The sequence below is a fragment of the Lodderomyces beijingensis genome (assembly GCF_963989305.1).
Source record: "Lodderomyces beijingensis strain CBS 14171 genome assembly, chromosome: 4".
NCBI classification, from domain to species: Eukaryota; Fungi; Ascomycota; class Pichiomycetes; order Serinales; family Debaryomycetaceae; genus Lodderomyces; species Lodderomyces beijingensis.
Genome location: NC_089973.1, coordinates 216,769 through 241,441, shown reverse-complemented (window position 1 = coordinate 241,441; position 24,673 = coordinate 216,769). Strand labels below are relative to the sequence as shown.

General features: G+C 45.3%; 13 protein-coding genes across 13 annotated transcripts; 9 read left to right on the top strand and 4 right to left on the bottom strand. All coding sequences in view use genetic code 12, as the record gives it.

The window, feature by feature from the left end:
* Nucleotides 1-202: 202 nt before the first annotated feature.
* Nucleotides 203-1,936, bottom strand: LODBEIA_P31850 (uncharacterized protein; the record flags this gene model as incomplete). Its single annotated transcript, XM_066973267.1, has 1 exon — nt 203-1,936. One exon carries the CDS (start codon nt 1,934-1,936, stop codon nt 203-205), a length of 1,734 nt encoding a protein of 577 aa, XP_066830123.1.
* A 1,346-nt stretch (nt 1,937-3,282) lies between these two features.
* LODBEIA_P31840 (uncharacterized protein) lies at nt 3,283-4,294 on the bottom strand (the record flags this gene model as incomplete). The annotated part of the gene is made up of 2 exons (XM_066973266.1): nt 3,283-4,011; nt 4,139-4,294. The coding sequence occupies 2 exons, from the start codon at nt 4,292-4,294 to the stop codon at nt 3,283-3,285; spliced, it is 885 nt and encodes a 294-aa protein (XP_066830122.1).
* A 770-nt stretch (nt 4,295-5,064) lies between these two features.
* Nucleotides 5,065-6,720, top strand: LODBEIA_P31830 (uncharacterized protein; the record flags this gene model as incomplete). The annotated part of the gene is made up of 1 exon (XM_066973265.1): nt 5,065-6,720. The coding sequence occupies one exon, from the start codon at nt 5,065-5,067 to the stop codon at nt 6,718-6,720; it is 1,656 nt and encodes a 551-aa protein (XP_066830121.1).
* Nucleotides 6,721-6,863: 143 nt separating this feature from the next.
* Nucleotides 6,864-7,895, top strand: LODBEIA_P31820 (uncharacterized protein; the record flags this gene model as incomplete). The annotated part of the gene is made up of 1 exon (XM_066973264.1): nt 6,864-7,895. The coding sequence occupies one exon, from the start codon at nt 6,864-6,866 to the stop codon at nt 7,893-7,895; it is 1,032 nt and encodes a 343-aa protein (XP_066830120.1).
* A 201-nt stretch (nt 7,896-8,096) lies between these two features.
* Nucleotides 8,097-9,179, top strand: LODBEIA_P31810 (uncharacterized protein; the record flags this gene model as incomplete). The annotated part of the gene is made up of 1 exon (XM_066973263.1): nt 8,097-9,179. The coding sequence occupies one exon, from the start codon at nt 8,097-8,099 to the stop codon at nt 9,177-9,179; it is 1,083 nt and encodes a 360-aa protein (XP_066830119.1).
* Nucleotides 9,180-9,506: 327 nt separating this feature from the next.
* LODBEIA_P31800 (uncharacterized protein) lies at nt 9,507-11,216 on the top strand (the record flags this gene model as incomplete). The annotated part of the gene is made up of 1 exon (XM_066973262.1): nt 9,507-11,216. The coding sequence occupies one exon, from the start codon at nt 9,507-9,509 to the stop codon at nt 11,214-11,216; it is 1,710 nt and encodes a 569-aa protein (XP_066830118.1).
* Nucleotides 11,217-11,501: 285 nt separating this feature from the next.
* Nucleotides 11,502-13,028, top strand: LODBEIA_P31790 (uncharacterized protein; the record flags this gene model as incomplete). Its single annotated transcript, XM_066973260.1, has 1 exon — nt 11,502-13,028. One exon carries the CDS (start codon nt 11,502-11,504, stop codon nt 13,026-13,028), a length of 1,527 nt encoding a protein of 508 aa, XP_066830117.1.
* Nucleotides 13,029-14,892: 1,864 nt separating this feature from the next.
* On the top strand, nt 14,893-18,432 carry LODBEIA_P31780 (uncharacterized protein; the record flags this gene model as incomplete). Its single annotated transcript, XM_066973259.1, has 1 exon — nt 14,893-18,432. One exon carries the CDS (start codon nt 14,893-14,895, stop codon nt 18,430-18,432), a length of 3,540 nt encoding a protein of 1,179 aa, XP_066830116.1.
* A 195-nt stretch (nt 18,433-18,627) lies between these two features.
* On the bottom strand, nt 18,628-20,589 carry LODBEIA_P31770 (uncharacterized protein; the record flags this gene model as incomplete). The annotated part of the gene is made up of 1 exon (XM_066973258.1): nt 18,628-20,589. The coding sequence occupies one exon, from the start codon at nt 20,587-20,589 to the stop codon at nt 18,628-18,630; it is 1,962 nt and encodes a 653-aa protein (XP_066830115.1).
* A 419-nt stretch (nt 20,590-21,008) lies between these two features.
* Nucleotides 21,009-21,641, bottom strand: LODBEIA_P31760 (uncharacterized protein; the record flags this gene model as incomplete). The annotated part of the gene is made up of 1 exon (XM_066973257.1): nt 21,009-21,641. One exon carries the CDS (start codon nt 21,639-21,641, stop codon nt 21,009-21,011), a length of 633 nt encoding a protein of 210 aa, XP_066830114.1.
* Nucleotides 21,642-22,019: 378 nt separating this feature from the next.
* On the top strand, nt 22,020-22,337 carry LODBEIA_P31750 (uncharacterized protein; the record flags this gene model as incomplete). The annotated part of the gene is made up of 1 exon (XM_066973256.1): nt 22,020-22,337. The coding sequence occupies one exon, from the start codon at nt 22,020-22,022 to the stop codon at nt 22,335-22,337; it is 318 nt and encodes a 105-aa protein (XP_066830113.1).
* Nucleotides 22,338-22,854: 517 nt separating this feature from the next.
* Nucleotides 22,855-23,511, top strand: LODBEIA_P31740 (uncharacterized protein; the record flags this gene model as incomplete). The annotated part of the gene is made up of 1 exon (XM_066973255.1): nt 22,855-23,511. One exon carries the CDS (start codon nt 22,855-22,857, stop codon nt 23,509-23,511), a length of 657 nt encoding a protein of 218 aa, XP_066830112.1.
* A 587-nt stretch (nt 23,512-24,098) lies between these two features.
* Nucleotides 24,099-24,509, top strand: LODBEIA_P31730 (uncharacterized protein; the record flags this gene model as incomplete). Its single annotated transcript, XM_066973254.1, has 1 exon — nt 24,099-24,509. One exon carries the CDS (start codon nt 24,099-24,101, stop codon nt 24,507-24,509), a length of 411 nt encoding a protein of 136 aa, XP_066830111.1.
* Between the last annotated feature and the right edge of the window lie 164 nt (nt 24,510-24,673).

Below are 24,673 nucleotides of genomic sequence, written 5' to 3'. Positions count from 1 at the left end.
TTGTTGAACGATTGGGTTTGACAAAATGGCGTTGTAAGACCCAAACGGCGTCAAAAAACAAGGGTTCTACTTCTCAAATTTATTTCACTATTTACAAATTGCGACCAACACTTGATTACAATGGCTCTTTTTTTCACATCGCTAATTTTACAAAAAGGATACAACGAAAAATACAAAAAAAAAAAATCGAAAAACAACGTATTCAAAGTCTATTTCGCCTCTTACTGATAAACAACAAGCTATTGGCGCCATTCGTCGCCGGGTTGTAGTAGAGCTCATTTTCAATTAGCTTGTTGGTCCCCTGGTAGAAAATCTTCATCGAGTCTCCGAAGTTGATGAGGATGGATTTGAAGCCATACTTCGCCAGCGAGCAGATTGGCAGCTCAATGTTTATGGGGTAGGTTTCCTTTTTACCGTCAACTAGTGAAATGATGAACCCTTCGTACTTGTCCTTTTTCACCGCGGGCAGCTTCTTCTTGCGTTGGCGCAATGAAGTGAGACGGCCGTAGTTATCCAAACAGTCCGTGGTTCTTGTGGTTGTTGTTGTGGTTGTATTCGGCAGTGACATTGGAGGTGGCAATTTTTCAAGCCCAATTATGGTGTTGACGTCGCTTGCCTGCCAGCATTTGATGTTTTCGTACCAGTATTGCGACTCCGAGACGCTATTGAACCCCAAACATCGGATCTCGCGCGGGTCTCTCTCCACACGGAGACATATGCTATTCTTGGATCGCAGATTGTCGATTTTAAAAGTATGCACAATGACCATGTTGGTGTCTTCTTCTTGGTAAATTAGCGAAAACGAATGCACGGAAACACATCCGCAAAATTTGCAATGCGTAGGTTCCAGATGGGCGACTTTGAACGTGCCGGCTTTGAAATGGCCAATGTTGAATGTTCGTAGTAGCACCCCAGTGGAGACGTCGATTAGATGCGCATTCAAGTCCTGCACCAAGACAATCATGCCGATGAAATTAACGGCTACCATAGTGGGTGGATTGAGGTTGCGGTTGCGGTGGGCGGACACGGGAGCAGCAGCAACAGCAGATGCCATGCGGTTGCCAATGTAGACGTCCTTGATGGGAAGGTTGCGGAAGATGAATTTGTTGTTGACGGCAACACCAACGGTAAGCGTGCCCTGCTCGTCGCGAAAGACAATCTTATCGTTGACTCGCGGCGTGGTGATTTTTGCTGCCGCGGTCAATGGTTGCAATGGCTCGCTCTTTACGGCGCCATCGCTGCAGGATATAATGATGAGCTCCGTTTTCAACACCATTACAAAGTCTTCCTTCACTGATGGTTCAACAATCTGCAGTTGTTGCGAGAAAGGGTTGGGTAATGGAGAAGCCGGGTGAGGAGCAGGCTGAGGAGCAGGTGGTGGGAAATTGCCATTGATGTGGGAACTTAGCGATGATAAAGATGACGAGCTGCTGCGCTTCATCATCTTTCTAGTTAAATAACCGGGCACCGTGCGTACTCTGAAAAAGGACTCCAAGATCTTGGTGTCGCGGGTGATTTTCGGAATCGACTCTACCCACTTGAACTTGAAATTTTCAAAACAGTAGACTCTACCTTTGTTGAAGTTGACGAGGATGATGTAGATGCCATCATCGCTGACGGCTATATGCTGGATCGGCCACAGGTCCTTGGACAAGATGTGTTTCCGCTTATCCACGGGCGACCACGCCGTGATGATATGGTTCAACTCAAACGTGACGACGATGGCGCATTTGGAGTTGGTGCAGACCTTGAGTATATCCAGGGGACGATTGTTCTTGAGTTCTATCGAGTTGAACCGCTCGTGTTCGACTAGCTCGTCCAGCTGCGCCCGCTGCCGCGCTTTCAAGGTTATGCCTATGAGTATCACCGACACCACAAACACCAACGAGAGGATGATCTCGACTAAAAATATCTGTTGTTGACCCAATCGTAGCATTGACGGTGCTGAATCCAAACGAGTCTCTAAAGGCAGTTCTTTTTTTTTTTCAAGATATTTTACGTTTAGGCGCGAGCGGTGGTGGATTTAAGTGATCATGGCGAGAGGGACACCGAGAGGGTAAAAGAACAGCCGAGAGAGGCAGAGAGAGACAGATGAGAGAGAAGCAGATAGACAAGAGGGGGGCACGTACAACGGTGGAATCAAGGGTGCAAACCAAAAGGGTTTGTTTAAGGCGGGAGCTATTCAAAAGGGTCTGGTCCGCTTTCTATGCCCAATTCGCGCGTATCTCCATGCTCGTCTGTCATTTGATGATGAAAATGACGATGGTGACGGTTATGAAGTTTGCAAGCCCCTACTCGCTTGTTTTTTCTTTCTTTCTTCATTGCATTGAAAAATCAATCATTCTTTCATCGCGAGCGCTCACGCCATCTTCAGCTGTTTCTTTTTTGGGGGGAGGAGGAGGAGGGAATCTGTTCAACAGAGGCGCTTTCTCTTTTGTTCTCTCATTGGACTCCGGGACCGTTGCTTCTTCCCAGGGTATTGGCAGTAGTGGCCTCTCTTTGCGCCGCTCGTGATGCCGTCACTTGTGTTGCTCCCGTTCCCATTGGCGACTCCGACGGGTAACATGTCTGTTGAATCAACTATGATGAGTAGTTTTCGGAATAGCGCGCTAAATTCATATCCGCAAATCACTTGTCCAAACACATCATCATCTTTGATGACTCAATCAGCCTGAATCAGAGTCAAGAAGAGATAAAAGAAAAGGAGTCACGGTTTGCCAGTGGCAGCTGAGGTGATGTCGAATTTTCTTCTCTTTTCACACCTTTTGCCTCTGCAACTTCCCAAGAAGCAAAAAGGCAGTGGCCGAGAATGCAAATGGATGCTGACATGGACTCACTGCCGTCTAGATATTCCAAATCTAAAGCTCATGAGAGCCGGATTCGTCATTATCCGACGGTCGCGTTGTTACACCAACATCCTTACATTCAAGACGCGTGATTTCAATTGCGTCTCTCTCAGGGAGGGATTACCCGACCCATTATTTTCGGCACGTTATCGGAGTAAACTACTCGCGAGTCCACGAAGAAGGCAAGTCAATTTGCAGCCATTGTGAAAAGAAATAGAAAAATGCCAAACTCCTCCAGCAATCTCGAAAGCTGCAACAAAGGGTTTATTGTCTAACAAGTCAAAGGTCCAAAATAAACGGAAAAAAAATACTAAAATCAGATTCAAACCAGACATTGTGGATCTTACAATATGATTCAAAAAAAGAGGATATGGGGTGGGTCTTCTCTCACTGTCTGCAATTATCTATATATGTATATCTCTATTACTTGCTTCTTTCATGCATTGAAATCAAACCATTCTGGATCGTTTGTTCTCACGGCACCTTGTTCTTTTGCAAGATTGTTTAAAGCGCTGAAATCCTCTTCAGACAAGGTAAACGTCTTGATGTTCAAAATGATTCTCGACTCTGTAACCGACTTGGGAATCACAATGGTGTCTCTTTGAACAGCCCAAGATACCAACACTTGCGCCGGGTCTACCTTGTTCTTCTCGGCAATGTCAACCACCGCCTTGTTCTTGAACAATTGGGTTTCGCCGGATCCGAGTGGCGAGTACGCGGTCAAGTAAATGTTTTTGGACTTCAAGTACTGCACCAACTCTGGCTGCGTCAACAAGGGGTGAGCTTCAACTTGGTTGATGGCAGGAACAACATCAACTCCTTCCGCATTCAACAAAGTTTCCAACTTCTTAACGTTGAAGTTGGACACACCAATAGCTTTAACCTTTTTGCCCTCCTTGTATATTTTTTGCAACTTTTTCCAAGTGTCTACAAAATCGTAGTCTTCGTAAGGTTTCTCCGTCTCGGGATCGATCGACAAGGGCCAGTGAATCAAAAGCAAATCGACGTACTCCAAGCCTAACTTGTCCAAGGACTGATCAAGCGATTCTTCAGGGTTCTTGTGGGCATCGTTCCAGATCTTGGTAGTGACAAACACGTCGTCTCTCTTGACCCCGGATTCTGCGATACCGCGTCCCACATCTTGTTCATTGCCATAAGCCGATGCCTAAATTTTTTAAAAAAGAAGAAATTGTGTCAGTATTTTCATTCAGTTTTCATAATGACGATAATGACAAGGATGCCCCCCCCCCCCCCCCTCGGTTGGCTTGGGGACTTGATACGAAATAACATACTGTGTCAATGTGGTGGTACCCGTTCTTTAATGCCACAAGTGTTGCCTTGTAAGCGTCACCATCCTCAGACTGCCACGTTCCCAAACCGACAGCTGGGATCTTGGTTCCGTTATTCAAGGTGTACTCTTTTGTGTTGACTGATACTTGAGCTGGCATTTTAAACTGCAGAAAATAAATTAGTCGATAGGGGAATGCTTTTAAAATGGATGGCTACTTCAGAAAATCGGGCGTCCTCATGGCTCCTTTATATACGAATATTTTTCGATTTTGCAGCTGTTGTGGATGCGGTGGGTGTGGTGGCTGAAAAAATCATGGCAACTTGCTCTAGCCGCACAAAAAGCCCAACAAGTCATGTCGAAATGGGAGGGGGGGGGGGAGATCTTGACCACTTGCTACGGAATTAGCAAGCGTGGAAATAGGTTGCCGTCAAAGTGATGAAACCAGCAACTTCAAACGAGTCTCGTAGACTTTCAGAACCCTTGGAAGAACCACAACTCAACTTTAAACTTTTCGAATGTCGTCATAGACACTCACTCTTCCGGCTTGAAACACTTGCTCCCGCAATGTTCGTTTTTTTTTTTTTTGCGATTTGATTGCTGTAACTCTCTCACACACACACAGTTTGAGATCTTGAAAATCCAAGAGCTTTTCCTCCACACCTCTGCAATCTTTCCTAAACCAAGGTTCTTTGGCAATGACGATCCTTTCCTTCCCCCTTCTTTCCAATTCCTCCCAAAAGCAACCGTTCTCAAGAGTTCACTCTTGAGCAAAGTGTGTCTCAGAAGATCTCTTCTTTGCTCTGGTGCAATAAAACTCGCGGCAGAACAATGTGTTTTTTTTTTTTTGATTTTTTTCACCCGAAATTAATTCCCCCCCCCACCAGCGAACAGTTGTTTAAACACCTAATCGCCTAATCAAACCTCGCCATGGATAGCCCTTTAAATAGCACGCTTGGTGCCAGGCTCAGTGCCTATTTGGTCAATGCAAAGGACTTCCAAAGACAAAGATACAGAGTCAACAAAAGAATCTTGAAATTGCGCCATGAATTGCACATTGTGACGAAAGATACCAAAAACTACCAGGCGAAAGAGAAGACATCGGGCATCACACAGGAGCAATACAGCGAGGATGACAGGTTTGGATTGTTGGAGTTGCTTCTTGCAGAAAGAGACATGCTTTACGCGTTGGAGATCAAGAGCCTGTTGGAGGTGAAATCGTCGCAAAATGTTACTTTGTTGAAAACTAAAATGAAGCGAGCTTTAACACATGCCAACAAGTTGATCAAATTAACTGAAAAAGATCAAGATGCGAAAAAGAGAGTTGAAGTGTACATATTTGCCGCGTTGATTGCCGGCCAGTTATCCATCATTACGAAGCAGTGGTTGAAAGCACTCAATGCGTTTTCAATTGCCAAATGCTGCTTGGATTATCTCTACTCGGAGAATACCGACAAGGACTCTTACATCAAAACTTTGTGTGCCGAGTTGATTGAGACTTTGGTCGATCCTTCGTTGAACTTGGCAGCTGCGCAATTGAAGAAAGCGGGCGACTTGAAAACTTTATCGAGAAAATACTGCCATGAAGAACTATTCCCCAGTTTGAGCCCCGCCATCAGCTTGATAGACGAAAAGTACACCAAGGACTTGTCGTCGGCACTCCAATTGAAGAAGGAGGTTGAGTGGAGAGGACACACTGCAGAGATATACAATGACGAGATTGCATTCAAGGTCCAAGAGTTGGACCAGGACAAAGAGTGGTTGAAATACAACGATGCCAACCAGTTTGACTCGATAATAGCATCATGGATAGCCATATTGGATATGCACAAGAGAGACAATGAAAAAAACCAAGACGACGACGACTTGGAGCAGAAGCAGAATCGCGCCATCTTGTCGACTTTTTTAAACTACAATCTATTATTCACAAAGTTGAAAAGAGACTTGCTTTTGATTGGATCGTTGGCGGGCAAAATCGACAACAACAAGGACATTATCAGGTTGTATGGCGGAATAATACAAACAGTTAAGGAGCTCGAAGAATTGCCCGGTGTTTACAATGACGACGATTTGTACTTTTCGCTTCAACACTTGGAGCAATACTACGAGTTTAAGAAGGATGTGGTGATTGCAGAATGTTACCAGTTTAACAGTAAATTTGCCGAAAGTTTAAAGATTTACGACCACGTCAACAAAAACTTGCAATTTGCTCCTGGAAAAGAATCTTTTTACAAAGTTGATTTCCCTTTTCAAGTCAGCAACAATGAAGAAGTTGCCTTTTTCAAAGTTGAGTTGAAGAAATTAATATTGCAGAACCAGATAAGCGCCGAGTTTCAACAAACAAAGGAGTTGACTTGTGCCAAGTACACACTTGAAGATCTCAACAAGTACCCTGCTGGCTTGAAAGCATTGAATTTGGAGAAGCTCGAGCCCATCTTGTGCAAACCGGTTTTGTTTGACATTGCTTTTAATTACATCTCATACACGGACAAGGTGAAACCAGTGGAAACAGAACCAGAGACAGTTGCCAGTGATAATGCTACTCAAAAGAAAGGTGGATTTTTCGGAATGTTTCGCAATAAATAGAAATAGTAGTGGTACTGAAATTTTTTCCGGATACGACGAATTGCGCACTCGATCCCACTTTTAATGCATGTTTTGACAGACTGTTATTTTACACATTTATTTTTCATATTTCTTTCTCTTACTGTCTCACCGTCTCACTGTCTATGCATGTGGGATATACCAAGCAAAGCATGCCGAAGGAAACACTGGCGATAACGTTGGCACTATGTGTTTTGGGGCTATATAGCACATTCTTGACGTGGTCAGTGTTGCAGGAAAGGATCAACACCAAACCCTATGGAGCCAACGAGTATTTCAAAGCACCCTTGATTGTCAATATCGTTCAGGCGTTTCTTGCATCCATAGTTGGGTACATCTACGCTAGAGTCTCCACAGGGTCATCTCCGTTTGACGCTTTCACCCAGAACGGCAACAAGGGGCTCCACGTGTTTGGCTCATTGGCACTTGTGTCGCTCTGCTCGAGCGTTTCGTCTCCCATTGGCTATAAATCATTAGCGCATTTGGACTACTTGGCGTTTCTTTTGGCCAAGTCGTGCAAGCTTATCCCCGTCATGTTTGTGCATTTCATGCTTTACAGGACGCGGTTCCCCGTTTACAAATACGTTGTAGCGGCGCTGGTCACGGTGGGGGTCACCATGTTTACGCTTGCGCATACAAAGGAGAAGAAAACGGTCAATGACGGCAACACGGCGTTGGGGCTCGCATATTTGATCGGGAGCATGCTCCTCGATGGACTCACAAACTCAACGCAGGACCAGCTTTTCAAGCTTCCGCTAGCAAAGAAACTCACGGGGGCAAGTCTCATGTGCACGTTGAATTTGTTCGTGTTTTTAATGACGACGACGTATACGTTGGTGTTCCAGTGCGGCGAGTTCAACGACACGCTTGCGTTTGCAAAGAAATACCCCGAGCTAGTTTACGATATTACGGTATTTGCAGGATGCGGCGCCATTGGCCAGGTTTTCATCTTTATCATTTTGGAAAAGTTCAATTCCATAATTTTGATCACGGCTACGGTCACGAGAAAGATGCTCAGTATGATTTTGAGTGTTGTTTTGTTTGGCCATCACCTTAACGTGAGGCAATGGGCAGGCGTCGGTTTAGTGTTTGGCGGAATTGGGTTTGAAGCTTTTGTCAAGTTTCAACAGAAGAAGCAGAAAGTAAAGGCGGAGTGAAGAGGAATCACCCTGGGGGGAGGTGAATATCTTTAGTTTGGTGGGTGCTGGTGAATGTAGATTTTATAGAGCTCTTAATGGATAGAAGAACCAAAAAAAAAAAACCTACAGTCACCAAATTGGGGAGGAAGTTGAAACTATTTCTCACCGCCCGCCATACAGGCAGTTAGTACCCTATTGACAACTTTCCTAGTCCACACCATGTGGAAATTGGGGCTTGTTAGCAGTGAAAAATGGTGCTGTTTCCTAGCTTCGTTATTTCCCAAAGTCTTTTGCTCCTTGACACTAACGTGGTCGCAATTAGTGATGCTCTTTATCGTGCCCAAATATGTTGACTCCAAATTTCAAATTTACACCCAGTTCATAGCCACCAATCTGTTGTATCTTTTATGCATATACACATACTTCAAAATCATCTATGTTGGACCGGGCTCGCCCTTGGACTATCCGCAGTTGAAAATACGCAATTTAAACGCCGAGAACCCTTACAACAAGCATCTACCTTTGAGTGAAGCGCCGCCGGAGTTCATGACAATACACACACGGAAATTTGGAGGCAACCAGGGGTTCAGATTCTGCACCAAGTGCGACTGCTGGAAACCGGATAGGACACACCACTGCTCGAGCTCGGGGAAATGCATCTTGAAAATGGACCATTACTGCCCCTGGTTTGCCATTTGCATTGGCTTCTTCAACTACAAGTTTTTCGTCCAGTTTCTTTGCTATATAGCCACTTACTGCTGGATTGTGTTTGCGATCACAGTAGCCGTGTTGTACAATTTCTTGTTCTCGGATAAGTACCTGGACCAGTACTTGTCGATCAATTTGGTGGTCCAGTGCGTGTTGGCGCTGACGTTTGCATTTACAGTGACGATATTTGCGTCGTTTTCCGTCTATTTGATGTCGCGCAACTTGTCGACGATTGAGTTCCAGGAGCAAAGGTGGAATTATAGAGGCGCCAACAATTACAACTACGAGTTTGACGGCAATGGCAAGAGGAAGCAGTTGGCCAATATCTTTGACCTTGGATTCAAGGAGAATTTGAAGCAGGTCTTGGGCACGAGCTGGACGAGCTGGTTGCTTCCTGTCGACGTCAATGTGAGAATAGCCGACCTGGGCTTCCGCAACGGGATCAATTTCAAAGTCAATGAAGAGGTGTATAGAAAATGGTGCAGCAATGCCGAGTTGAACGAGCAGTTGAACCAACAGTTACGGGAATATTCAGCCAGATCGAGGAGAGAGCGCGAGTCTCTGCGGGAGCAGACTCAAATTGAAGATGTCTAGAATTGAATCTACTCGGGGATGTAAATATCTATATATATATACATGTGCAGTTTGTAAGATCTCAGCTTCATGTTTGGTGTTTTGATGTACATGAGAATGGAATACATAATCCACACATACTCTCTTTCTCTCCACACCGCCTGAAGGTTTCAGTGCTCGCATCTTGCAAGTAAATTCAGCGGTGCATCCAATGTTTTGCGCGTCGTCGTCGCTGTGAAATTTATACCGAGTCAATCATCTTTCAATCAACCACACAGACATACAGGAAAAAACAGCTAACCACGAGTCTTTAAAGAGCAGCAACTACTTACACACACAACGGAAGACATGTACGTGCAGCTCCCGTTTGACGAGCTCAAGGTCGACCCCAACCAGAAAAAAAGAATAGCGTATTTTTACGATGCCGATATTGGCAATTACGCCTACGGGGCAGGGCATCCCATGAAGCCGCATCGTATAAGAATGGCCCACTCGTTGATCATGAACTACGGCCTATACAAGAAGATGGAGATATATCGGGCCAAGCCTGCGACAAAGCAGGAAATGTGCCAGTTCCACACTGATGAATACATTGATTTCATAAGTCGAGTCTCACCGGATAACTTGGACTTGTTCAGTAAAGAGAGCGTCAAGTTCAACGTTGGTGATGATTGTCCCGTGTTTGATGGGTTGTTCGAGTACTGTGGCATTAGCGGAGGCGGATCGATGGAGGGCGCTGCGCGGTTGAACCGCGGCAAGTGTGACATTGCCATAAATTACGCCGGTGGGTTGCACCACGCTAAGAAGTCGGAGGCCTCGGGGTTCTGCTACTTGAATGATATCGTGTTGGGCATCATTGAGTTGTTGCGGTACCACCCGCGCGTGTTGTACATTGACATTGACGTGCACCATGGAGATGGCGTCGAGGAGGCGTTTTACACCACCGACAGAGTGATGACTTGCTCGTTTCACAAGTATGGAGAGTTTTTCCCCGGCACGGGCGAGTTGAGGGATATTGGCGTGGGCAAGGGGAAGTACCATAGTGTCAATGTTCCTTTGAGAGATGGGATTGATGACGCGACGTACAAGTCGGTGTTTGAGCCGTTGATCAGCAAAATCGTTGAGTGGTATCAGCCATCTGCTATTGTGTTGCAGTGCGGGGGCGATTCGCTTAGTGGAGACAGATTAGGTTGTTTTAATTTGTCGATGGAAGGCCATGCAAATTGTATTAATTTTGTTAAGCTGCTTAATATCCCCTTGATGGTCTTGGGAGGCGGTGGGTACACGATGAGAAACGTTGCTAGAACGTGGGCGTTTGAGTCTGGCTTGTTGAATAATGTCAAGTTGCCCGCGGAATTGCCGTATAACGAGTACTACGAGTACTATGCTCCCAACTACACGTTGGATGTTAGGCCTTCCAATATGTACAATCAGAACTCACCCGAGTTTTTGGATAAGGTCTTGACCAACATATTGACGAATCTAGAAAACACGAAACACGCGCCGTCTGTGCAGATGAACAACGTGCCTAATGACCCTGAGGATTTGGGGGACGTTGAAGAAGACACTGCCATGGCGATTGATACTAAAGGGGGGTCCGAGATGAGTCGGGATGCGCAGATCCAGCCCGACAATGAGTTTTATGACGAGGATAGTAAGGACAAGGGCGAGAAGAATATAGATGATGCAGCACAGCTGCAAGATGGCAATGACACGATAGAAGCGAAAGAGGAAGAAGAGGAAGAAAACAAGAAGGAGGAAGAAGTGAAGATGGATGAAGAGAAGAAGGAGGAAGAGAAGAAAGAGGAGGAAAACGAGGAGGAGGAAGAGAAGAAGGATGAAGAGAAGAAGGATGAAGAAAGGGAGAAAGAAAAAGAGAAGGTGGTGGCGGTGGTGAAGGATGCTGGTAATGTGAATGCTGCAGAAGAAGGAGATGTCCAGATGGAAGATGCCACGGAGGTGGCCAAAGCTGAAGCTGCTGAGACTGCAAACGGAGCTGGGGAATTGACCCAAGAGGAAATAAAAGAGATTAACGAGCTCAACGAGAGCATGCAGTAGGGGAAAACGGAAAAAAAGACGTATAAAGTACCGTTAATTGAATGTAGAATTATGAGATTTTTTTTTCTAAAAACGAAGAAAGAAAATAGAAAATTGCCATGTTGTTTTTTGAATAGTTCCGGTTGTATTGATATATTGCTTCTTTTCTGTTGAAGTGAGTTGTATGGTGTGTAGTGGATGGTGGATAGTGTATGGTGTGTGGTGCGGGTTGAAGTGGGTGACCTCCCTCAGAGAAACTGCGCACCAACGCACAAACAAAATAAATGCTTGATACTATCTCCACACATGTTAACCAGGGAGGTTTCCAAACTCAAGAGATATATGTTCAAGTTTCTTAGAGAAAAAGTTGCAGTTAATAAGTTTGGCAACCGACCGAAGCAGACGAGGCATAGCGCACATACCAGAGATACCACGCACACTCAATCACAATCTCAAACTCGGTCGATGTCCTCGAAAGCGGCCATGGGGTCACGAGAGCCACGCAAGTCGATGTTGACTGTGGAGTCATGTCAAGGTCTTCCGCGTGCTAGGCTTCCCGAATACGTCAAGTCGCAGCATAACAGGCTCTACAACATCATTTGGAGAAACTATCCGCCCAAGAATGTCTTGATGATTAAAAAACCGTGGGACTTGACCGTTCGCGAAGCCATGATCCAGTTGATCAACCACTTACATGTGCAGTATCCCCTGGTCAACATTGTCGTTAATGAAGATGTTGCTGACGAGCTTGTTAACGAAGTCACCACTGTCAATAAGCTATTAGATGAGTCAGTCCTGCATGTGATTTACACGGGCAAGAACAAGGATATCATTGACAAGATTGATTTGATGATCACCTTAGGAGGCGATGGTACTATCTTGAAGGGGGTATCCTTGTTTTCAAATGTTAAGGTGCCCCCGGTGTTGTCGTTTGCCATGGGCACGCTTGGGTTTTTGCTTCCGTTTGACTATTCCAACAGCATGGAGTGTTTTCGAAGCGTGTATGAAGGGCGGGCCAAGGCGTTGCATAGAAATCGCTTGGAGTGTCACGTGTTGCGGACTGATGACGTTGAGAAGGAGGAAGAACTGGCGCTGGCGGTGGTTGACGGTGCCCACCGAGGCGACGTTTCTCAATTGAAGATTGAACGAGAACAGTTTAGCGACAAGAGAGAAATGATCCATGCCATGAACGATATAACGATACATCGAGGCAGTTTGCCGAATCTTACCTCGTTGGACATTTACATTGACGGCGAGTTTTTCACAACGACGTATGCCGATGGCTTGATTTTTTCAACGCCAACTGGATCTACGGCGTACTCGCTATCTGCAGGCGGATCGATAACGCACCCCGTGGTGCCCTGTATATTGTTGACGCCAATCTGTCCTCGCTCGTTATCGTTTCGTCCGTTGATTTTGCCGAGCACTTCGGATATCATGATTAAGTTGTCGGAAAACAACCGCAACAACTTTATCGAGTTGACCATTGACGGGATAAGCCAAGCCGATTTGCATCCTGGAGACGAGTTGCACATCACCTCGGAAACGGTTGTTGCCAACACTTTGATTCGGCAACAGAGTTTATTAAAGCAGCAGTCTCAGAGCAGTCAAGCACAGTCACAACAACAACAACAACAGCAGCAGCAGCAGCAGAGTATTCGGTCGATGCAAGAGGAAGAAGAAATGCTAAATGGGGACAATATCGTTTACAACGATAAGAACGGCATATGGTGTGTTGCCACTAACCCCAATCAATGGTCAAAGGACTTGAATAGTTTACTAGGCTTCAACAGTTCATTTAGAGACCAAAAGGGCAAGAAATTGCATTTATAGAGGGTTAAAAAAAAAGGCAACCAAATTTTTTTTTTTCTCCAGTTTTGGGTGTAGATGAGTCGATCTCACTTGTTTTCCTACTTGCAATAAGCGTCATGCCAAAGTTGCTTTTCAGCAAGGGGCCGCTAGTGAATACACACACACATACATATATATAAGTGTGTGTATACTTGGAGAGATGTGGTTATATCCGATAGGAGCACACGTGACCCGTGTGTCTCATAAATATTTTTCTACACCCCCTGGCTCGCCCGCGTCAGAGCAAAAGACAGGGGGGGTGCAGTGGGATATATCATATTATATTGTATTGTATTGTATTGCACACACATGTTAATATCTCGTGTCGTGTCATCAAATTATATCCTCTCTCTCTCTCTCCGCCGCAACAGGCGGGAAAACACAGCTCAACGTAATTTTTCTATTTCTATTGTTCCGGTGGGGACCGATGGAACGAGAGAAAGCGAGCGAGAGACGCCATTTGCCAGTTGCCGCGGCACACACTCGCGGGCCTGAATAGCGGGAAGAAGAGGGGTGAGTAATTGTACCGGGTAGCTCGAACTGGTTCATATACATACACACACACGGATGATTGTCTGGAAAAAGCAGTTGTCAATCAAACAAATCCACTCACGCACACACTCTCTATATTTTAATTACCCATCAACCAAAAGAAAAAAGAAAAGCGCTGGGGGATACCTGGGCCTCTTTGTCTCTTTGTCGTTTGTTGAAGATGGCGAGAGAAACATACAGAGAGAGGCACGCTTAAAATTAACCACGGCGCACTGGTCCTTTTTTTTTTTTTTAATTTAATATTAATTCTTTGTTCTTTATTCTCGCTTCTACCACTGAACTCTCCGGCCCCCCCCCCCCCCTCTTTCTTCCCCATGCTCGCCCGGATACAACAACGAGGCTCGCACTAACACACTGGCACCAACAGAAAAACTAGCACCATATTCCCGCTGCCCACTACCACCACCACCACGAGGAACAGAGAACAGAACAGAAGAGGAAAAAAAAAGGGAAAAAATTAAAACAACAACAGCGCCAAATAACACCAAATAACAACTTGGCTCTATAGAGAGAGAGAGAGTTAAGAGAGAGTCGCCTGGAGGGAGAAGTAGAAACCAACAACGACGTCAAATTTTATTTTCGTAATTTTCTCTCCTTCACAGCTCACTTTTCAACACAAGACAACACAAGACACCCTTGCACTTGTACGTCTACTTCTGCTTCTAACAACCCTTGCACGGAGACTATAGTCGGCTCGTCAACGCTCACCTTTAGTCAATCATCATATCGCCTCTCCGGGCAGAGAAAACAACCGCTAGTCCATTCCGGGAGAGACTACCCTACACAGAAGAAGCGAGAGAGAGAGAAAGAGAGAGCGTGCGTGCGAGTCAACAAACGAACGAAGGAAAACGAAAGAAACAAACAAACAAGTGGCCAGCGATAACTTGATTGAGTGTTTTGGATACGTATTTGCCTTTGGTTTTTTGACGGTTGCCCATCGTCATATTTTGCAAAGTTGTCACCAGTTTCCAACCACGAAGTTTTGTTTTTTTTTTTTTTTTTTTTTTCTTGTTAAATTAAATTAAATTAAATTAAATTTTTTTACAACCAAAATCTATCCGTCCAGGACAAACACCAGATCTATAACCAAAGAATCCATTTCATCCTTCCGGGTCTGAGCAGAATGTACAATACATCACACCCGCTAGTTGTTGGGAACAAACAACCCGCCCAGTCGAGTTTGAACGGGGGTTTACATGCAACCAACCCTGCGGTCTCGGCGCCAGGCTCGGCGGCGGCAGCTGCACAATTGGTGGGTCAAGCCCCTCCCCCTCCTCCTCCTCCTCCTAGTGGAATGCTATTAGCCAATCCAGGCCAATCGCAGCAGCAGCAGCAGCAACAGCCGCCGCCGCCGCCACAGCAACAGCAACAGCATCCTTCGGGTCCAGGAATAATAGTCGCTGCAGCTCAAGCAGCAGCCGCTGCCGCGGCTGCTAACCAACAGAATCAACAGAATCAACAAAATCAACAAAATCAACAAAATCAATCTCAACCTCAGAATCCGTCACTGGCTCTGGCTCTGGCTCAACAGCAGCAACAGCAAACACGAAATACTCTTGGCAATACCTTGAATGATACTACCGCTTCAACTTGGTTGTGCGTCGGTTCATTGGCTGAAGCAATGGGCGACTTGGAACGTGCCTTGTCCTCGTACGACTCTGCATTGAGACACTCGCCTAGCAACCCCGAGATTTTAACAAAATTGGCCAATGTCTACCGCTCAAAAGATGTCTTTTACAAAGCAGCAGAATTGTACGAACAAGCCTTGAATTGCAGTCCCGAAAATGGCGAAACCTGGGGCTTATTGGGACATTGCTATTTGATGTTGGACGATTTGCAAAGAGCCTATGCCGCGTATCAGCGTGCTCTCTACTACTTGGAAAACCCAAATGTACCCAAATTGTGGCATGGCATTGGGATATTGTACGATAGATATGGCTCGTTGGAATACGCCGAAGAGGCGTTTGTAAGAGTGTTGGAATTGGAACCAAACTTTGACAAGGCAAACGAAATTTACTTTCGATTGGGGATCATATATAAACACCAGGGTAAATTGCAGCCAGCTTTGGAATGTTTCCAATACATTTTGAATAACCCGCCACAGCCTTTGACCCAGCCTGATGTCTGGTTCCAAATTGGCTCTGTGTTGGAACAACAAAAGGACTGGAACGGTGCCAAAGATGCCTATGAAAAAGTGCTTCAAGTCAATCCTCAACATGCAAAAGTCTTGCAGCAATTGGGTTGCCTTTATTCGCAAGCCGAGTCTAATCCTCCAACGCCTAGCCAGAGCAATGGTAATAACCATCAGCAGCAACATAGCCAACCTTTCCAGCAAGATTTAAACATTGCTTTGAAATACTTGACGCAATCGATTGAAATTGATCAAAGCGATGCTCATTCTTGGTATTACTTGGGTAGAGTTCACATGATTAGAGGCGATTTCAATGCCGCCTATGAAGCATTCCAACAAGCTGTCAATAGAGACTCGAGGAACCCAACTTTTTGGTGCTCGATTGGTGTCTTGTACTACCAGATTAGTCAATACCGTGACGCTTTAGATGCTTATACGAGAGCAATAAGGTTGAATCCCTATATTAGTGAGGTTTGGTACGATTTGGGAACCTTGTATGAAACTTGCAACAATCAAATCAGTGATGCCTTGGACGCCTACAGACAAGCTGAAAGATTAGATCCCGGCAATCCTCACATCAAGGCTAGATTGGACCAATTGATTGAGTATCAGAATGAAGGCAATACTCATGCACCACAGCCTCCGCCAAGTATTCAACAGCCTAGATTGCCACAAGGGATGGTTTTGGAAAGTAATCAACAACCTGGTCTGCAAGGTCTACCTGGGCAACCTGGACACCCGGGACATCCAGGTCAACAGCAAGCACCACCACCACCGGGTGCTCCTCAGTCAGAATTACAACATTCCCAGCAACAACTCCCGCAAGCAATCGGCGGGCTTCCTCAACATCAACATCAACAACATATCCAAGCCCCCGGGCACTTGGGTAGCTCTGCGGCCCAACAACAACAACAACAAGCACCACCACCACCGCCACCTCAACAAATGATGGGGCACCAGCCTTCTCATTTACCAGCACCTCCGCAAGCTCATCAACAACAGCCGTCGATTCCAAACCAACAGCAGCAACAACAGCTTCATCAACCACCTCCACACCACCAACAACAACATCATCAACAACATCAGCAACATCAACAACATCAGCAACACCAACATCGACAACCACCACAACCACCACAACCACCACAACCACCACAACAGCAACAGCAACAACAACATCCACCGCCTAGGCCGCAACACCAGCAGCCGCATCCGGTGCAACAACCTACTCAGCTTCACCAGCAACAACCGCAGGAGCAGCAGCGTGCTCAGCCCCATCAGGTGCAACAAGAGCAACCACGAGCTCACCCTCAATTGCAGCAGCCCCAGGGCCCACAGACTCAGCCTCAGCCTCAGTTTGCAGCGGGATTAGGGCATTACCAAAGCTTTCCAACCAATGCACAGAGCCAGCCGCAATTGCCCCAACAGCCGCTGACTGCACAATTCTCGGCACCGCACGCGTCTCCACCACCATTGGCGAACCATGCTCCGGGGGCTTTACAAAGCCAGGGTTCTGCTTTGCCGCCTCTCGGCCAACCAAGTCAGACGCAAGCTAGCGCGACACTGGGACCCACATATCCTGTAAAGAGTGAGAATAACGACACCAAGCCTCAATCAAATGAAGCAAATGCTGGGCCACTTCAAGCTCAAAAAGAAAGCGAGTCCAAGCTCCCACCGAGAAAGGAGGAGTTGTCCCAGGGCGAACCTACTTTGAACCAATCGGCAGCTCCTTCCCATGTGGCTTCGGTGCATCACGATGCTACTACTCCTGCTACCACTGCCACCAATACTACGAATACTATTACTACTACCACCCTTGTGCCACCCAAGTCGGAGGAAGTGGCGGTGGCTCCTCGATTATCGCTGGAGACATACGATAGCTGGGGATCGGCTACGCAGAAGACCAATGGTAAACACGATTTGGAGGATAAAGGTGACGAAGAAAAGATTTTGAAGAAACGAAGCGAGGCATCGACGCCCTTGACATCAACAAACGCGGAGAGGGAATCGCAGAAGGGAGACTCGTCACCAAAGCCCTTGCAACTGGAGATCAAGGTCTCTTCAAAACCACCGGCCGTTGACTTGAGCGATAAAAAAGTTGAGCAACCGCGAGCAGGAACCCCATCGTCTGCTGAAGCCCCGCCTATGACTCATCACACGCCTAGCGAAACCGAAAAGGCCGAGAGTAGCTCTAGCGAACCAGACGACGTGGAATCTGGAGCCATTCCAAAGACTAAAGAAGGGTCAACGGCAGAGGAGCAAAAACCTCACGACGTTAAAGAAGAACAAAAGGAGCAACACGAAGCTAAAGAAGCTAAAGAAGAGCAGCAAGAGCAACAACAACAACTGCAAGAGCAAGAAAAGCAGCAAGAGCAGCAAGAGCAAGTGGAGCAAAAAGAGCAAAAAGAGCAGCACGAGCCAAAAGAACAAAAAGAGCAAGACGACAAGACTGAAAAAGAAGCTCAAGACGAGAAACCAACAGTGGCACTTGGAAGCAACGGCTCGAAAGAGGCCGAAAAGGCGGAAACCGCCGAAGTCAAGAAAGATGAACCAGAGGCTGATGCAAAAACTCAAGAACCCATTGTTGCAAAGAACGTTAATGGAGAAGATGACGACGAAGAGGAGGAAGAGGCTCCTAAAAACGAAAACCTCGAGCCTCCAATGAGACAAGTAGAAGAAGATGAAAATTATGACGAGGACTAAACAAGACTTACTATATTTCCCATCCTCACCCCCACACTATCTATCCTTTTTACAAGCTATGTTTTTGAAGATGTTTTGAAGATGTTTTGAAGACGTTTTTTATGTGTTTTATTTAATTTGTACAAATACTATGTCATTATAGAATCAGCAGATTGCGTCTTTTTCTTTTTTTCTTTTTTCTTTCTTAATTGCACATCAAGCTGGATAGTTTCCTGGGAAATCACGGGATTGCGTGTCAATCATTGGATCCAGGTTCAGTCTCAAATGGGCCATGTGTTCAATTTCCGTAGAGCTAGACATTTCATCCTCACTTAAATAGTTGAAGATCTCATCACTTGCATTCGCGTTGGATGTGAAACTCCGCGCAGCATCAAGCAAAGTCTTGGTGATCTGGGTGTCGTCTTTGCTCAAGTGCAAAGGCTTTATATGTCTCATTTGACCAACTTTTTTTCTGGTCATGTACAAATTCAAAGCTTCCTTTGCAAGCGCCACCACGACCAAGCTTAGAATGTTTGAGATCAATACCTTCGTGTCTGTTGGTAACCCATTAAAATCGCTTGATCTCTTTGATAACATTGGAAGTACCCAGAAGCCAATCTTTGAGGCAGCCACGGGCCACGCGATTGTAGTCAACCCTCTGATTATTGCACTTGGATGTGATAGTGTTGCAGAATAGTCGAATTTCAAGCAGGCCAAAGTGAATTTAAGTTGAGATTTCACCACGAGCGCCAAATAGGGCCACCAGTGCCTGCTTAGAGCTTTATAGTATAGCACTCGCTTCAAGATAAGCTTGTAAAAGGATGATACAACAGGGATATTGACCGATGGTTTAGCGTCAACTTTCTTGCAGATTTTTTGAAACTTAATCGCGTGTCTCTGTTGAATCTCATTGAGCTGGGCATTGAGATGTTCCAAATGGTCAATTTCGCTCACAGATAAGCTATTTGCAATGGCACGCGGTCTCGACTTCATGGTAAGATTGAAATATGCCCGATTGAAAGTCAACCTGTAGAGCAAGTCATACCCCCATCTCAAGGGCACAATCAAGGAGATTATGCTATTTGCTGTGAGGAGGTTAATCTTTCTCAAGGGGTTCAAAAGGGACCACTTGAATGAACCTTTCAACATTTCGGCCATGCTGGTTCTGATGTTGCGGGAGATGGCTCGGATCAACGAATGGTCAGCTAAGGAAGATATGTATCCCGTAATCATAAATTCAGTCACCACGGCGTTGATTATATCGTCGGCTTTGGTTCCTATGAATAGTCCAAAAATGGAAGATGTTCTCATTCTGTACATGACAATTGGCAACATGGGTATGCGAGAAAACTTTAACGGGTCAATTAGTCCTTGAACCAATGCCGTTTCCAAGTTGTCAACTGCATAGCTTGCCGATTTGCCAAAAAGTATTCTCGATAGTGAAGTATATGAGTTTTGAGAACCCAACAACGCCTTTTTTGTCAACATGCGCACTAGCATAGGGCCAGGGACAATATTATCCATCATTTTCAAACCAGCCGTGGTGAGACCGATGTAGCCCATGGAAACCACACCCGTGACTGCCGACGTTATTCCTAGAAAGATTCCGCCATATTTCACCATGTTGGTGATGCATCCCTTGATTGACGACTGGAGGGTTAGGAGTTGTGAGCGTCTCATTATAAATATGATGTCTTTCTTGCACTGAGGACACAGCACAAGGATGTATACTGAGTTGTCGTCGAAATTCAAAGGAGATTGATGACTGGTGTTTGTATCGTCTCCTGTTTGCACCGACTCGACGTTGTTTCCCTCGCCCTCGCCCTCGCCATCGCCATTGCCGTCGTTATTCGGGACCGGTTGTTGTTGCTGTTGTTGTTGTTCTTGTTCAACTGCTGGAGAGTCGGCACTAGCTCTACCTCCGGTAAAGCTTGAAATCCAATTTTCTAAGCCTTGAGCCGATATATCTATTCGAATATTTGTAGTTTGATTATTCAAGGGAGGTGAGCCGATGCCTATATCGCCCAAGTGATCTCGAGTGAGACTTCTCATTTGAGCTATCGTTGCCACTTTCCTAGCATGGATAAGATGCAACTTATCCGAAGGTATAGTGTTGAACCAATCGAGTAGGCATTTGCGGTGGCATGTTAACGAACATGTTGTACATGGATTCAACATATCTTGAGCGTCGTGAGTGGAACCGAATGATGGCACTTCTGTATTATCACCTAAACAGAAACAACAAAGTTCTGAAGACATGGCCCTTTCTTGTATTTACTTTTGGAGTGACAACTTGAGGTTCAGCTTGACAAATGGAGGTGTATCTGAAATGGTGAAATGAGAGGGTAATTGGGGTAAAAAAAAATTGCAAGGGATCCTGTGATCAAGATACATCACGGGAATTTAAATTGCACCAGAAAACACTAAATTAATGACTACCCCGACTACTACGTACATAGGCAACGGGCAACCGGCCAAGCTTGACAAATGCGGGACCACACCATTGGCCATGTCAGCTTTGAACCAGAGAGATAACTGCGTATTGCAAAAGCAAAAAGCTCTATGAAACTCTATGAAAAAAAAAACCAAAACTAAACTTACAATTGAGTTTTAGCTAATTCTAGCCCCATGGCAAAGTGGTATAATCTCGCATCAACAGTGCAACCTTCCTTTTCGCACAATTGCTCCAATTCATTGAGCAAATTGTCCAAGGGTAAGGTAAATGTGATTATGAACTCGCTGTCTTCAAGATGAGGCTTTGGGTTTTCATTGCGTTGGTCGTGGAGATCGATATCGACATAGGCTAAAACCATGTTGGCGTTTGTCAATCCCGGATCGCTAAACACCACGGGCGACTGTTTGCGAAACTGGCCCTGGTAGCCAGTCTCTTCGGCCAATTCTCTCACGGCTGTAGTTTCAACGGTTTCATTGGGGTCGATTAAACCAGCAGGCAACTCGATAACGACTTTTTCCGTCGGAGGGCGGAATTGCTTAACTAGCACCAACTCTTTTGGTTTCTGGTGGTGGTGTAGTATCGACACTATGGAGACTGCGTCGACATTGGTGGCTTCCGACCGTGAGGTTCTAACCGCCATTTCCCATACTCTTTTGGAACCCGCGGGGTCCGTGTAGTCGATTTTCCTCGTTTGAATCCATTTCCCCTGCGTTAGTGGCTCGATTGACACTACTCTGGATTTGAACGGTGATCCTTTTATCGGTGTTGTTGACATTGCCCTTTTTCTTATCAACCCTCTTAGCATGTAACGTGATGGATGGATTGCTGTTGTTGAAGAAGAAGAAGAAGTGAGAGAAGAGGTGGAGAAAATGTGTTGAAAGCGCAAATCAGAAATATTGCTACGGGATGATATCCACACAAGGATAGCTATCACCGAGAGTGTTTGAACTACTTGCATTACAACAACAACCGCCACAGCATACCACCCGCAACGTAGGTCAGTATACGCATTTTACAACGTGGCATCAAGTGACCAATCAGTGCTGGGTTCATTCAGTTGACATTTTGATTCTGCAGGGTTCATTTTTTTTTTTCAATCATCTTCAGCCGTTGTCAACACTATCAAGCATTTCACTGCTGAATCCATAAAACAATGACAAGACAAGAGGAAGATGAAATAAACCAAATCAAATTCAAGATCCAAGATCATTTGATATCGTCTGGCAACTACGAACTAATCAATAAACAGCTAAAATTGCAGCTCTACGAGAGTGGCTGGTACGATAAAGTGGCACAGATAACAAACAAAGAACTATCAAACGGGAACGACACCAGCTCGAAAAGGCCAAAAAGCTTGAACGAGCTATATACTCTGATCAAGCCAAAGGCCGAGGAATTAGTACCCGATGAAGTCAAGGAGAACATCATACGAAAGATTGAGCAATATCTTGATGGAATTTTGGAAACATAAAGAGGCTACAAGGTCGCCTTTTTAGGACTGCCACCATATGTGTCAGGTGATAAGAGGGCTAACAGCCACTTCCCCTGCTTGACATCTACCTTAGTTTATTGATTAGCTGGTTGGTTGGCTGGTGGGCGTTCCATTATATGTAAAACCAGAGTGTCGCGAATCAGACGATCCACGACACTCGGACAAAAGCGACACTACAAGTGATCTAATTAACCGACTAACCAATCAATCAGTATTTTTTGTTGATTATTTACAGCAACCACCCACAGTCTCTTTTTCTTTCTCAAGGAGAAGCCAACTGAATAGACATCATCATCTTGACATTCAAGCCAGTTTAAAGGAGCTAGCGGGATAACGGTGTATATATAAAAACAACTACGTATATATACATATATATAGACTGGTTTGCTTACTATACAGAGCCATAACAGAAGTCATCAACTTTTTTTTTTTTTTTTCAAAACACCATAGTCAGAAATACCCACCACCTCCTTCCATACATAACAGATCAGATCAGATGCATTCATTGACGAAAAGAGCAGCCTTGCCTCATATAAAGCAGCAAACGAGGTTGCTTGCTCCCGCCACAAGCCAGCTCAATCCGTTGCCTTCGTATACATTTAAACGCAATGTTTCATCGAAGGAATTAACACCACAGCAATTGCCAACAGACTTTCCCTTGATGTCTCAGAAAACCGCAACAAGCCCCATAGATTACGCATTGACGTCGTTGGACTCGATTGCCAACTGGGCAAGGAAATCTTCGTTTTGGCCCGTGACGTTTGGGTTGGCTTGCTGTGCGGTGGAGATGATGCACGTTTCAGCCCCAAGGTACGATCAGGATAGATTGGGGATTATCTTTAGAGCCTCGCCACGTCAGAGTGATATCATGATTGTTGCTGGAACCTTGACCAACAAGATGGCGCCTGCCTTGAGACAAGTCTACGACCAAATGCCCGACCCCAAGTGGGTCATATCTATGGGCTCGTGTGCCAACGGAGGAGGCTACTACCACTATTCATACGCGGTAGTCCGGGGCTGCGATAGAGTTGTGCCTGTTGACATCTATGTGCCTGGATGTCCACCCACTGCCGAAGCTTTGATGTATGGTGTTTTCCAGTTACAAAAGAAAATGATGAAAACAAGAATAACTAGGTTATGGTATAGAAGTTAGGCTAAACTCAATCGACACTAGTATATATATATATGTATTTTTGACACCACATTTCTGTTCGGACTCACTCGAAGTATTACTGTGTTTGACAAATTACGATAGGCCTGCCGAATATATATATATATCGCCGCATGTTAAAGTCCGGCGCACGTGACCGCGCAATCTGGGCAGAAGAAAAAATAACGCATGGGGAGCGCGAGTTGCGGGCGGGCCCACTCTCGCGCACTCTCGCCCAAAGTCTCGCCCAAAGTCTCCCTATTCGGGTCCCATGTGTTCCACTCTCGCATTCCGTGTGAGGAGAAGAAGAACAAGAAAGGGGGGCCCCAAATCTCTCCCTCTCTTTCTCGCTCTTTCTCTCTTGCCCAATTTTTCGGCATCGTTTATGAGCAGCTGTCTTAAACCTGAAACTGCCCAAATAGATAGGGCATTTGGCGATTCCGCCTCTTTCGAGCTTGCTCTTAAATTGCCTCAAATTTTTTTTTTTTTTTTGCCCTCGTTCCTTCCCACTTCTCTTTCTTTTCCTTCTTTTCCTTCTTCTTCTTCTTCTTCTTCTGGATACACGCTATCAATCAATCAGATAAACAGTCATGGCTAGAACCAAACAAACAGCAAGAAAGTCTACGGGTGGTAAAGCCCCAAGAAAACAGTTGGCTTCCAAAGCAGCAAGAAAGTCGGCACCAGTTTCAGGTGGTGTCAAGAAGCCACACAGATATAAGCCAGGTACCGTGGCCTTGAGAGAAATCAGACGTTTCCAAAAATCCACCGAGTTGTTGATTAGAAAGTTGCCCTTCCAAAGATTGGTTCGTGAAATTGCCCAAGATTTCAAATCGGACTTGAGATTCCAGAGTTCTGCTATCGGCGCATTGCAAGAAGCCGTTGAGGCCTACTTGGTGGGCTTATTCGAAGACACCAACTTGTGTGCTATCCACGCCAAGAGAGTCACTATCCAAAAGAAGGACATCCAATTGGCTAGAAGATTGAGAGGTGAAAGAACTTAGGCTTTTTGGTTAATTTTTTTTTTTTTTGGTAAGTGGATGATTTTGTATTCAGTTCTGTTTCTTCAGTATGTTGGTGGTGTTGTTGATGCTGCTGCTATTCGAGTCTCTTTTATTTTCTATATATGTTTCAAAACAGTTTGATTTTTGATTTTTCTTTTTTTAAC